General features: G+C 37.4%; 2 protein-coding genes across 2 annotated transcripts; both read left to right on the top strand.

Moving 5' to 3' along the window:
- The first annotated feature begins 1,253 nt into the window (after positions 1 to 1,253).
- Positions 1,254 to 6,065, top strand: LOC101822870 (olfactory receptor 7A17-like). The gene is made up of 2 exons (XM_005080044.2): positions 1,254 to 2,163; positions 6,025 to 6,065. The coding sequence occupies exons 1-2, from the start codon at positions 1,254 to 1,256 to the stop codon at positions 6,063 to 6,065; spliced, it is 951 nt and encodes a 316-aa protein (XP_005080101.2).
- A 5,764-nt stretch (positions 6,066 to 11,829) lies between these two features.
- On the top strand, positions 11,830 to 12,759 carry LOC101823134 (olfactory receptor 7A17-like). Its single transcript, XM_005080045.1, has one exon. The coding sequence runs from the start codon at positions 11,830 to 11,832 to the stop codon at positions 12,757 to 12,759; it is 930 nt and encodes a 309-aa protein (XP_005080102.1).
- The last annotated feature ends 790 nt before the right edge of the window (positions 12,760 to 13,549 follow it).

Below are 13,549 nucleotides of genomic sequence, written 5' to 3'. Positions count from 1 at the left end.
TGCTTGAACAATTTTACCATCAGGTTTGTTTCCTTATGCTTCTAAAAATGGTTAAAATAATTACCAGTTTGTTCCTTTACTTCTTTTACCCTCTGTCCCCCAACTTTCCCACTGGTAGCCATTACCTATTTGATCTTTAGCTCTAATGTTAGAAGCATAAGCAGTGTTGCAAGCCACAAAGAAAGTTTTCTAACTTGGCACACCTACAGGTAGAACAGTGTGCCCAGTTTGCAGCATTGGCAGCTACATCACATGCAAAGTGGTAGAGAGTCTTGTCTCTTGTGGTTAATATTTCCATCTGGTAAGATCTGGGTTCTCACAATCAACTCACCATACAAAGCTGAATCAATCCATTATAGTGTACTACTCCATATCCTCTGGGGATATACCGAGTTTTTCCATTTATCTTATAGGAAACATTACTTGGAAACTTACTCTTAATTGTTTATCCCTTAAATGTTTATCCCTTGTCCTTATGTCCATCTCTGTTAACTTTTTATAGTATTATCACAGTTATTAGAAATGAGAAATCTTATGTTTCTATGCTTCTAGTTCATTCTCTGTCTCTAGACTGTTCCCATTTGTTATCATTTCTCTAAGACTCTTGTGATTAAAACAACCTACCCAGAAGAGTTATGCAAATATGTAATATTAAACATTATGAGCTACTGTGACTCTTTTAGGCTAGTTACAGGGTGTATTGGAAAGGCAACATCCTATTCTTTAAAATGCCTGAATTCATGGTAACACTTGAAACATCAAAGGCTTTAGGGGCTGAATCAGGTCCACTGTATATTTTAACAACATTCCCTCCACCTGGAGGATAACAATGATGAAATTTTCCTTTTATAATTACTATTTTATCCATAACTGAGAAAGTGAAACTAAAGGTAGCCAACAACATGGCTTATAAAGCAAAATCAAGGAGAGAATTTAGCAATGTGCTCCTAGAGTAATGTCCAGAATTATGCAGAGAACCGTTGGAAAGATTTGTCAAAAGGTTACCATCTCCAGGGCCTTGCCACAAAGAGAGCTTTTTCTTGTTATTCTCTGGCCTTTCTCCCAAAGAAGTCACATGGCTGCTGCCACTAGGAGGACTATCCAAAATTAAACACATATGAAAAGCCCTAGAAATCAGGGTTTGACTGAAGAATACAATAGTGTTTCTATATGGTCACCTAATTTCATCATTATGTTTCTCTCTTGTTTTTTTTTGTTCTGTTTTGTTTTTAGTTTTTAGTAACATAAACTACATGGGAACAAAGAATGATACACAAATTTCACAATTTCTTCTCCTGGGAATTTCAGAGGACCCAAGGTTGCAGCCTATCCTCTTTGCACTCTTCCTGGCCATGTACCTGGTCACTGTGCTTGGGAACCTGCTCATCATCCTGATTACTATCTCAGACTCTCACCTGCACACACCCATGTACTTCTTCCTCTCCAACTTGTCATTCGTGGACATCTGCTTCACATCCACCACTGTACCAAAGATGCTAGTGAATCTCCAGTCACATTATAAATTCATAGTGTATAAAGACTGCATCACCCAAATGCTTTCCTTCATGTTTCTCTCAGGACTTGACATCTTTCTGCTTACTATAATGGCTTATGACCGATATGTGGCCATTTGTCACCCCTTGCATTACACAGTCATCATGCATCCCAGACTTTGTGTGTTAATGGTTCTGGTGTCCTGGATAGTAAATGCCCTGCATGTCTCATCACAAGGCTTCATGGTTCTACAGTTATCTTTCTGCACAGAGTTGAAAATTTATCACTTTTTCTGTGAGCTGAATCAGGTGTTACAACTCACCTGTTCAAACAACTTTGCTGTTGTCCTAGCCATGTATCTTTTACCTGTGTTGATGGCTGCTGGATCCCTTATTGCAATCCTCTACTCTTACTACAAAATACTTTCCTGCATACATGCCATCTCATCAGCTCAAGGGAAGTACAAAGCATTTTCCACATGTGCATCTCACCTCTCGGTTGTCTCTTTATTTTATTGTACAGGAATAGGTCTATATCTGAGTTCTGTTGTAACAGAAAACTCACAGTCAACTGCAAGAACTTCAGTTTTATACAGTGTGGTCACTCCTATGCTGAACCCGTTCATCTATTGTCTGAGGAATAAAGACATTAAAAGTGCTTTGAAAAGAAGTTTTGAGATAGAATCAAAATTCTTGTTGGGCCTCAAGAAATCCCCATGGCTGCTGGATTGAGATCCTCATGTCAGATCTGAGATGCATTGATCTGATTATAGAAGTAGAATATGCTTCTTCTATTGTATTCTTGGAAGCTGTCTTTAACTGAGATTAACTTCACCCCTCATTTGCAATCCTATTTATTATACTTCATTATCACTTAAATATGCAATTGTTCCCATTTAGTCATTTTTCTGTATTTTGTCAGCACCCACTTCAAAATTTTCAATCATCTGATATCACATGTTTAGGTATAACTTAAATTCAAATGACATATATATCAAGTAAACTTTCTCTTCTTTAAAATAGTAAAAAATTATTACCATTAAGGAAAACCATATTTGGCACATATAGCTCTATATAAAATTCATGGTGAAATAAAATCAGAAATTTTAGTTTTTCAATGTTTTCTTCATCTCATCATGTATGATGAACTAATTGCACTTTCTTGTAACATAATATTCATATGTTATGGCTGGAAATTATGTTTTATTCTTACATTTAAAATTCCATTTACATTTCAGTTCACTATCCTGTGTCATCATCTTATCCAATTAAGTGTCTAAAGTCTTAGCTATCTCAATGAGACAAGATATAATAGGGGCAAAAGGGGGAAATGAAGAGGTTACACTATTCCTCCTCGCAGATGACATAGTTCATAGATTACTAGAATCCCAGACACTATCAGAAAACTTATTTTATATCTAATAAATATGTCCAGTTAAAAGAAAGGGTAAAAAATTAGAGTCATATTTGGTAGCTTCTGTGTATACTAATAAAGAGCTTGGTAGAGCAACAAATTGGGGAAATTATCGCATTCATGGTAGGTACAAAAATTGATGCACTTAGGAATAATCATAACCAAAGAAAAGACAGATTCTAGAACAAAAACTTTAGGACATGAAAAAAAGAAAAAAGAGATGAAAGTAAGGCCTTTCATGATCTAGGATTGGCAGAATTAATATTGTGAATATTGCCAAAATTCGAATGCAATTCCCATCAACATTACAATACCATCCCTCACATAAATAGAAAAATTTCAAACTGCACTTGAAAACACAAAGAGTCACATAGACAAAGATATTCTAAGCAGAGAACATTGCTCAAGGTACTACAATATGTGACCTTAAATTATACTATAAAGCCATAATATAAAGATAGCATTGTATTGGTATTAAGTATACATATAGAACAATGAATCACTGTTGTGGTTTAAATGAGAATATTCTCATAGGCTTTGACTTTTGAATATTTCGTTCCAAGTTGGTGATACAATTTGGAGAGACTTAAGAAGTATGGTCTTGCTGGAGGAAACATATTATTGGGTTTAAGCTCCTGGGTTTAAAAGCCTTGTGCTATTCCCAATTTGCTCTCTCTGCTTCCTGCTTTAGGATGTGTGCATTCCTGGTCCAGGATGTAAGCACGGTGCTTCTGTTCCTGACACAATGCCTGCCACTTGCTGCCTTCATAGAATCTTAAATGACCTGGAACTATATGGCAAATCAAAACTTCTCTCTCCAGGTTGCTTTGGTCATGATGTTTATCACAACAATAAAAATGTAACTAATATAAATAGAGCAGAGAACTCAGAAATGAAGCCACATATATGTGACAGGGGTATTTGAAAAGTGCTAAGGGAAAAAAGAGAGTCTAGTGTCACAACTACTGTTGGTTCATATCTGTAGCTTCCTATGTTGTGTAGCAAGTATTATTCCCTTGTACTCATAAACAGCCTCTGGATTTTTTTGGTCTTCATGCCCCCTCTTCCATCAAGATCTCTGGGCCTTTGGAGGGAGCCATATATTATAGATGTTCTATTTAGAGATAAATATTCTTCAGCCTCTTAATTTCTGTTCCTTGACCAGTTCAAGATCACCGTGTTCATTGCTTTCTGCTGCAAGCTTCTCTAATGAAGCTTGAGCGATGCTCTAGTCTGCAGGTTCAGGGAGAATTTTTTTCTTGCCCAAACTCAAGTTAAATAAAATCCTGGCATTGAATAAGAAGGTTGGCATGATACCCCAGCCCTAACTGAGGAGATATTGGGATAAGGACAGTCATATTTCTCTAATAGTGTGACCCAAATGGGCCAACCATGCTTCAGTGGATGGTCACACACCCAAAAGCATATACGTAGCACAAATTAGATTTGGTAGATTTTAAAAAAAGATAGAGAAAACATAAAGTTGCTTGGGCAGAGCAGGGAATGTGGCTCTAGAAGTTTAGTGAGATGGTGAATATGATCAAGATACATCACATGAAATCCATTAAGAACAAATTATTTTCTGAAAGAGGAAAATAACAGAAGTCTACTCAACAAATGGTTCTGGAAAAGCATGATATTCACCTGTTAAAGAATCAAACTAGCTGCTCTCCATCCCAGCACCAGCAGGTCAGATGGATTCTGACCCCACTGCTCTGGTATAGTCCCCACCAGCCTGCAAATAGTTGAGATATCTGCCTCAATGCTGCACCCCCCACCCATATCCCCACTGGACTCTGTCCCCAAAAGACACACTCTGTCATCCAACCCCATGCATCTGAACATACTCCCAATGGGCAGCCAACCCTACCCTGCAACTACAGCAGACTATATAGGCACAGGAACAAACCATACCAGCTGGACAATCAGATAAGTGACTGGCCACTTGGCTGAACTGCCCCAAAGTCCAGACCCTAACTGAACCCCTGGGTGCATCCTGTGCTCCTTGCCTTCCCATCCCAGGGTTAGCAAGACAGCTGTACACTGTCCCCACCTCTAGTGGAAATCCACTGCAGTCACATCCTAGCCTGCAAGCAGGCGAGAGACCAGCCTCTTGGCTGTGCTCCCATCATAGTCATGGAAAGGACTCGGTCCCTCCAAGAACCACTCTGCAGTTTAACCCTACATACCTGTACATCCTTCCCATGTCCAACCATCACCCACAACCAAAGCAAACTACACCAGTTGGAAAAACAGCAGACTATATAAGCACAGGTGTTGGAAGAACAGATACAGGCAGAGCACAGACCAGTTGGAAGAAAAGATGGGTAAATGCTGGTGTCAGAATACATTCAACAACTGATATGCAAAATAGCCATATGGTACTACCAGAACCAAGTGATCCTACAACAGTAAGACCTGAAAATTACAATTTGGCTGAAATACAAGAAAACAAACTTAAGTTTACTTTGTAAAGATGATAGAGGCTCTTAAGGAGTAAATAAAAATTCCTTTAAAGAAGTAGAGGAAAAGACAAACAAAAATTGGAAGAAATCAGTAAATCTCTTAAAGAAAGTGAATAAAACCAAGAAAAAACAATCAAACAGGTGAAGGGAATGGTGCAAGACTTGAAAATCTAAATAAAACAATAAAGAAAACACAAATTGAGGGAATTCTGCTAATGGAAAATCTTATTAAGTGAACAGGAACTACAGATGTAAGCATCACCAACTAATTACAAGAGATGGAAGACAGAATCTCAGACATTGAAGTTACAATAGAGGAAATAGATTCATCAGTAAAAGAAAATGTTAAATCCAATAAATTCCTAACACAAAACAGTCAGGAAATCTGGGACACCATGAAAAGACCAAACCTAAGAATAATAGGGATAGAGGAGGGCTAAGAAGTCCAGCTGAAAGGCACAGAAAACTTATTCAATAAAATCATAGAAGATAAGTTTTCCAGCATAAAGAAGGACATGCCTATAAAGGCACAAAAGCTTACAGAATACCAAGTATACTGGATCAAAAGAAAAAGTCCCTAGCTGTCATGGAACTTACATTGTAGACCAGGCTGGCCTCAAACTCAGAGATCCAACTGCCTGTGGCTCCCAAGTGCTGGGATTAAAGGTGAACACTACTACTTCCAGCACATAGTTCTAAAATATATGTATTTATCTATTTTATGTGCATGGGTGCTTTGTCTGCATGCATATCTATTCAATGTATGTGCCTGGCACCCCCATGTACCAAAAGAGGGCATTGGATTTCCTGGTACTGGAGTTACAGACAGTTGTGATGCAACACATGGGTGCTGGGAATTGAACCCACATCCTCTGGAAGAGAGGCAATACTCCTAACTATTGAGCTAACTATTGAGTTATCTCTCCAGAGCATGATCTTTTTTTTCTTTTCTTTTTTTTTTTGGTCTTTCGAGACAGGGTTTCTCTGTATTGTTTTGGAGGCTGTCCTGGAACTAGCTCTGTAGACCAGGTTGGCTTCGAACTCACAGAGATCTGCCTGCCTCTGCCTCCTGAGTGCTGGGATTAAAGGCATGCACCACCAATGCCCGGCCAGGCGAAACAAAACAAAACAAAACAAAACAAAACAAAACAAAACAAAACAAAACACCCTGCACACTATGCACTTCCCCTATGATGAGATTGATTACTTTCTTAAATACCATCATAGAGCCTTCATCTAGTAGGGTGGATGAGATTAGATGACATTAAGTGAAAGAAGTCAAGCATAGAAACATAGCTACAAGCAGTTAGTTAAATGTGGAAACTAACATTGTTGATTTAATATGAGTAAAGAGTAAAATAATGGGTGGGGACTGGAAGTTTCAGGATAAACTGGGTACACATAGTGAGTTGTGATGCAATGTAAAAATATAGGTAGACGAGATGGGGCATGTTCAGGGTGGTGTGGTCATAGACTGACAATATAGTTAGACAAAACTATCTGCAGCAATTTAATAGAGTGATGGTAAAGTTTACTATGAATTTCAAAATTGGTAGAAAAACTAAATGTTCACAAGGATACTATGTAAAAACTTTGAGAAAGTGGATGGATATGAGAAATACAGATAATTAATCAAAATAAAGTCCATAACAATAAAGACCACAATGAACAGAGTCTATAAAACGTAGAAAGTGAAGTTCCTATCCCTCAGGATAATGTGAAGGTATGCCTTCAATTGAATATTTCCAAAGTTAAGTGTTTTCTTAAAAGGTACGTGAAGCCAAAGATCATATTAGTCATGGTTTTGTATTAACATCTCACAAATCAGACCTTTGAATAAAAGGGAAGAAGCTGAAATTATGGTGATCTTGGGGGCTATGTCCTCAACATGAGTGAAGGCCATGTGATCCAGATAAAAGTGGTTATCAATGAGCAAAATTTCATTGGGAGTGTTGATATGGTGTCAGGAGAAAACATAACTTGGAGGCAGATAGTAAAAGACGACCAAACAGAAAAAAATTCTCTGTGCATAGAAACATCCCATTGGGAAATGTTCTCATGTGCCTAATGAGCAGACACGTTCAAAGATGTAAATATATCCCTCTTAATTTTGCTCATCATGTTCAACCTCTGTCTGCTCAGAACATGGCTCTTTGCATTGGCATCATCCTTTACTCAGGAAATGAAGCTTGATCTTGTCTTCCCATTTCATCTTATTATATAATATTTGTCTTACTGTCAACCATCTGGAGTTGAGAATTCCACATAGAGATCTCCCATCTTTAAAACACCCAGGTTAGTGTGGAAACATGGCTGATGTGGCAGGAAAAAATTCACAAGACAGGGAACAAAAAAAATCCCATTTAACTGCAGTCACTTTAGAACCAACCCAGAGTATCTCAGAGATGCTAGATGATTGTGGTTGTTTGTTGGCTTGTTTGATTAACTCAGTTATATATTCACCATATCAGAAGGGAAAATGGACACTGAACTCAGCAGAACAGGGTTTACATTGAAGATGAACTGATGGTGATGGAGTTGAGAAACTTCAGGTGGCTGTATATGAGTATTTTAAAGATGCTGTGGTTAATTAGGTGGAAAACAGAAACTGGGTACTGCATGCAGAGAATTGGAAAACAAAGTGAAGGGTATATCTGGATTTTGATTTAGACAACTGCTTCAAATTGCTTTTCATCACATTAGACGTTTTCTAGTTGCCATAGCTTTAATGTAATATCCAGTTATAGTTTATATACCTTTGGAGTACTCCTCTTATTTTGCTGAAACATATCTATCCTTTTGTTTATGAATTTCCTCATATTAGTCAAGATGAATTTATCTACCACAAACATTTCCTTATGCTCCCCTCTAATTTATTGTTTAATTTCATAATGATGCCACTGTTTCCTGAGGTTATATAAAATATGTGAACTAGAGGACCAGTTTTTTTCTTCCGTTAGATTGCCACTGATGCCATTTTTTAATTAAGCAATGAAGTTTCTCTAACTCCATTAAGATATAACATTGTCATATGTTAAATGTATATATACCCTCAGGTCATTATGTATTGAGCTTCCGCTGTGGGCCATGTGAGTAGGTTATTGCCAAATAAATTGGCAATCTCTACTGGTAGCATTTTATTGTTTACATTATACGTGGTCTTTAACCTAATTACTGATGCCACATTCACTTTGGTTAAGTCTGGTTTTTTTTTCTGTTGTTGTTTGGAAATCACTGGATTTTGCATTTTTTCCCTTTGAAATTTATGCTAAGCCCCATGTACTTTTCTTTCCATTTATTATATGTAATACGGAAATATTCACACAGCACATTGAAACTTCAAAGTGGAGTACCTGCTTATGTGGATCTCACTTTAGGAGGTTGAGTCAAAGCACAATGGAATAAATGGAGGTACCCACAATGCCCTAGGGATTAGCCACACAGAGTTTCATAGGATGTGTTCTGGGGGCATCTTTGCATGATGGATGGAGCAAGAGGCAGGACCACATGGTAAGCTTCAGACTTGGCCAAACAAATCAAGCTGAACTCACATTGGGAAATAAAAATGGAGATCTGCCTTGTGTGTTCTTCTGTATAAAATGAAATTATTACTGATAGCTAGCTCTGTGCCTGTTTGTGTAGTTTTGTTCCTCACAGAGCGAGCAAGAAATACTAATTGGGATCCCCATGGACTTTATAAAGGTTTATCATAAATTCATAAGAGAATAGAAAAGAGTTTAACAAAAACAGACTTGTGGGACAAAACTGGGGAAAGGTCCATCAATTGCATTATAGGAACATACATTTTGGTGTTCTGTTGTTCAATAGAGAGACAAAGGTTAAAAATAATAGATTATATTGCATGTGAAAGATCTGCACAAGATCAAAGTCAGGCAAAACTCCCGCCCCCCCCCCCGCACAAAAAAATCCCACCCCTAGCTGAGGAGCTAGAGGCTATTGATGACTGCTGGAGGATGGAGAGTCAGTCTTCTTTGGAGATCCCACCCATGAGAGGTTACCCAGGATGCAGTAGATGGTCCCACACATGCACATACTTGCAGCACTAAGTGGAGTTGGTGGGCTTCAAAAAAGAGCACATTAAGTTTGGAGAGGTGAGGGTAGGGATAGAGAAAGAGTCAGAGAAAAGAGAATGAAGGTAAATTTGATAAAAAATTATATACATAAATGAAACTCTCAAACAACAAAAATCATGTATAGTATATTTTACAATACCTTCAAGAACACTGGATACTCTTGGTTAGTTGATATGAGTAGTATGCACATTTGCTTGTTTTGATTACTATACTCATGCATGCATGTATTACATCTTCATATTGTAACCCATAAGAGTATATAATTAATATGCTCCAATAAAAGTGCAGCATATTATAAGTTTCAATTAGTCAAATTAATACAGAAACTGTAGAAAAAGCACAGTTCTAATATTCAATATAAAGTTCTCCAAAATTCTGCACTTATTTTTATATTTCTTTTCCAATATTTTGTCTTATTCTTTTTTATTCAAATTATTTCATATAATCTATTTTCATCATGATTTTCCTAGCCTTATGTTTGTTTTGGAGGGGCGGTGTTTAGTTTTATTTTGTCTGGGTATTTTTTGTCTTACTACTTTTTGTTTCTTTTATTCTTGCCTTTATTTTTTCCAAATGGAAGTTCAGCTATTGTTGTATCACTCCAAATGATATTTTTACTTCTACAATGTAAATGTTTTATTTTTTGATATTTTATTTTTTTGATCTTATAGGAGATATTCTTATAGTTGGAGTGCTGGTGAAATAGAGCTGTTTTTCATTATAAAGTCTCCAGAAACACATGACCATTCAGAACACTACTCTTTCCCCTCCCCCCACATAAGAATAGCTAGCTTGTCTTATTTCTGCCTTTGCCTCTCATGTTCTTCCTCTCTTTCTCTCTCTCACACATTACAAATTTCATGTAGTTTTTCATTTGAAGTACAAATTTTCTATCCTCTTTGAAAACTAGTGTGTCATTTGTCTCCCTTTATATATCACCTAATATCAACATTTCTAAAGGTCATGCTATTCCTACACTTGCAGGTGTTTACATATATACATGTAAATGTTGTAGACCAGGAGTCACACATAAGGGAGTTTGGGTCACCTCACTGTATTGGACTTCCCAAGGCTATCTATTTCCCATCCAGAAACATATTTTGATTCCAGTTGCTTCCCCATCACATTTTGTTTCTAATCATGTGTCATAAGTTAGGAGAACATGCTTTTAATGTGGTCCCTGTGAACCACAGCATGCTACAGAGGAAGGACCATTAAACTAATATATGATTATAGCAAAGAGATACTTTTCAATTTACATGAATGTGGTGAATAATCTTATTGACAGGGTATAGACTACAAACCTCTCAGCATGTAAATGAGGAAGATTTCTAGACTGGGTTAACTGAGGTAGACAGAATTTCCCTAAATGTGGGTGACCCCATGGGAAGCCTGCATAAAAATGAAGGAAATGAATCAAACACCAGTATTCTTCACTATGTTTCATGACTGTGGATATTCTGTGGTCTGTCATTTGTGCTTTTGCCTGTCTCCCTTTTCAGCCATGATGAGCCCTCAAACCCTGAGCAATTAGCCTTACATTGGTATCATTAAGTATTTTGTCACGGCAATAGGAAGGTAACAGATACATGGGGATTTATGCAACCAAGTTAAAATTAAAATGCAGTGACACATGAACAGAGAAATGTCATGGTGTCTTGATATTTCAACAGTAATAAAGCTATTTAGTTCATTATCCTAATCACTTTGCCTTCAGGTTAGACATGTATTAAAACAAACACCTTCCTAAGAGCATTTCACCGGCTGTTCCTTCTGAAAGACATATACACCTTCAGGTAACATAGATTCCTTGTTTTCTTTCTAAGGGTATCTTTTCACTTGTCATTTTCTTCTGCCCCCCAAACACTTTATATATATATATATATATATATATATATATATATATATATATATATATATGATCTCTTCTGTAGCTTTGTTTTCTTTCATTGTAAATGTCACCAACTTACATCTTTGTTACCCTATCAGTTTAAGTATTTATTTGTTTGTGTTATTGCATCATCATGTGGTTTTAGAGACATTTGTGTTCTGCCACAGAAAATTTTTTTCCTGAGACCTGGTTGTCACATAATCGTAGCTAACTTATGTTTCCCAAGTGCAGGAGATAGTTAGCATTTAAAATTTATGACCATTAAAAACCCAGCCAGAAAAAGGCATAGTGCGGTATGAGGTTTTTAAATCAGATGTGAAAAGGTTATATACTATTGCAGATCCCATTCATATATAAAGTCTGGGAATTCAAGTCATGGATATGGGATTTACAAGGCAGGTTTTCTCTAAGGTTTCACAACTGTACCACATATTTTCACACCCTCTCTCTTTTCATTAGTTATATCAACTAAATGGGGCCAGAGAACGACTCACAAATTTCACATTTTCTCCTTCTGGGAATTGCAAAGAACCCAAGACTGCAGCCTTTCTTATTTGTGCTGTTCCTGGCCATGTACTTGGTCACCATGCTTGGGAACCTGCTCATCATCATGGCAACGATTTTAGGTCCACACCTGCATACACCCATGTATTTCTTCCTGTTCAACCTATCCTTGGTGGATGTCTGCTTCACTTCAACAACTGTCCCAAAGATGTTGGTGAATATACACACACAAAGTAATGTTATCATGTATAGGAACTGCATTGCCCAAATGCATTTCTTTATACTCTTTTCAGGGTTGGAAATCTTTCTGCTGACTGTGATGGCCTATGACAGGTATGTGGCCATATGTCACCCTCTGCAATATACTGTCATCATGAGCCCTCGACTCTGTGTGCTGATGGTCCTAGCATCCTGGATCATGAATATCCTTCATTCCACAACAGAAAGTTTAATGACATTGAGACTGTCCTTTTGCACAGACCCAGAAATCCCACACTTTTTCTGTGAACTTAATCAAGTGGTACACCTTGCTTGCTCTGACACCCTTCTCAATGATGTGGTTATCTACTTTGCGGCTGTGCTGTGGGCTTGCTGTCCCCTAATGGGCATCCTTTACTCTTACTCCAAGATAGTTTCCTCCATATGTGCCATATCATCACTGCAAGGAAAGTGCAAAGCATTTTCCACCTGTGCATCTCATCTATCAGTTGTCTCTTTGTTCTATTGCACAGGCCTGGGTGTTTACCTCAGTTCTGCTTCGACTAGAAACTCACAGTCAACTGCAAGAGCATCAGTGATGTATAGTGTGGTCACTCCTATGATGAACCCCTTCATATACAGTCTTAGGAATAAAGATATAAAGAGGGCACTGAGAACCATATTGGGGTGGAAGAAATAGAAAAATATTTTCACTGAGGTCCTGAACACAGTTACATATCCATGATCACACAGCTCAGAGCTCTCTGATAGGATCTTCAGAATAGAATGTGTTCCCTCTGTTTAATCACTGGAGTTTCTCATTCTCCAATTTCAGCTTCTCTATAGGACTCAGTCAAGGAATCCACTTTACAACTGTCTGCCTTCACTATGACATTCATTTTTTTCTCTTTTGTCATCTTGCAACTTTCCCAACACTTTTCTTCAATCTTTCCATCAATAAATACTCAGAAATCCCCACCGAACACACAGAACAATGTTTAGAAATAATTTCCTTGCGAGGGACACATATCAGACTCTCAGAATTTCTAAATTTTTGCTTATTTTTCATGTGTGGGTGACTGCATGATACATACATGCTGGCCCACATGCTGTGACTAACATGTGGAGGTCAGAGAGCATTTTTGTGGAGTCAGTTCACATTTCTCACTTGTATATGGATTCCAGGGATTAAATTCAAGTCTTCAGGCTTTCCCAGAAACTGCCTTTGCCTATTTTGATGTCCCTAGACTCAGTAAATTTAAGGTACAGTAAATATAATAATAAATTATACTGCTATGAGGAAACACTTTATTTTGTAATTGTGGTCCTATGTATAACTTTATAGTGGAGAGAAATCACATACTAGAGTGGTTCAGTGGGCTGTTTATCATTCCATAGTGCCTCATTAATAACCATCTTTCCTAATGATGTAAATAGTAATATATTGGCATGTGTTATGGTTTATAGTTGGATTTTGTTCATATATCTAG

The sequence above is a fragment of the Mesocricetus auratus genome, unplaced genomic scaffold (genome assembly GCF_017639785.1).
Source record: "Mesocricetus auratus isolate SY011 unplaced genomic scaffold, BCM_Maur_2.0 Super-Scaffold_100008, whole genome shotgun sequence".
Taxonomy (NCBI): domain Eukaryota; kingdom Metazoa; phylum Chordata; class Mammalia; order Rodentia; family Cricetidae; genus Mesocricetus; species Mesocricetus auratus.
Note: the sequence above shows the minus strand (reverse complement) of the source record. Positions and strands in the feature narration are given on the sequence as shown.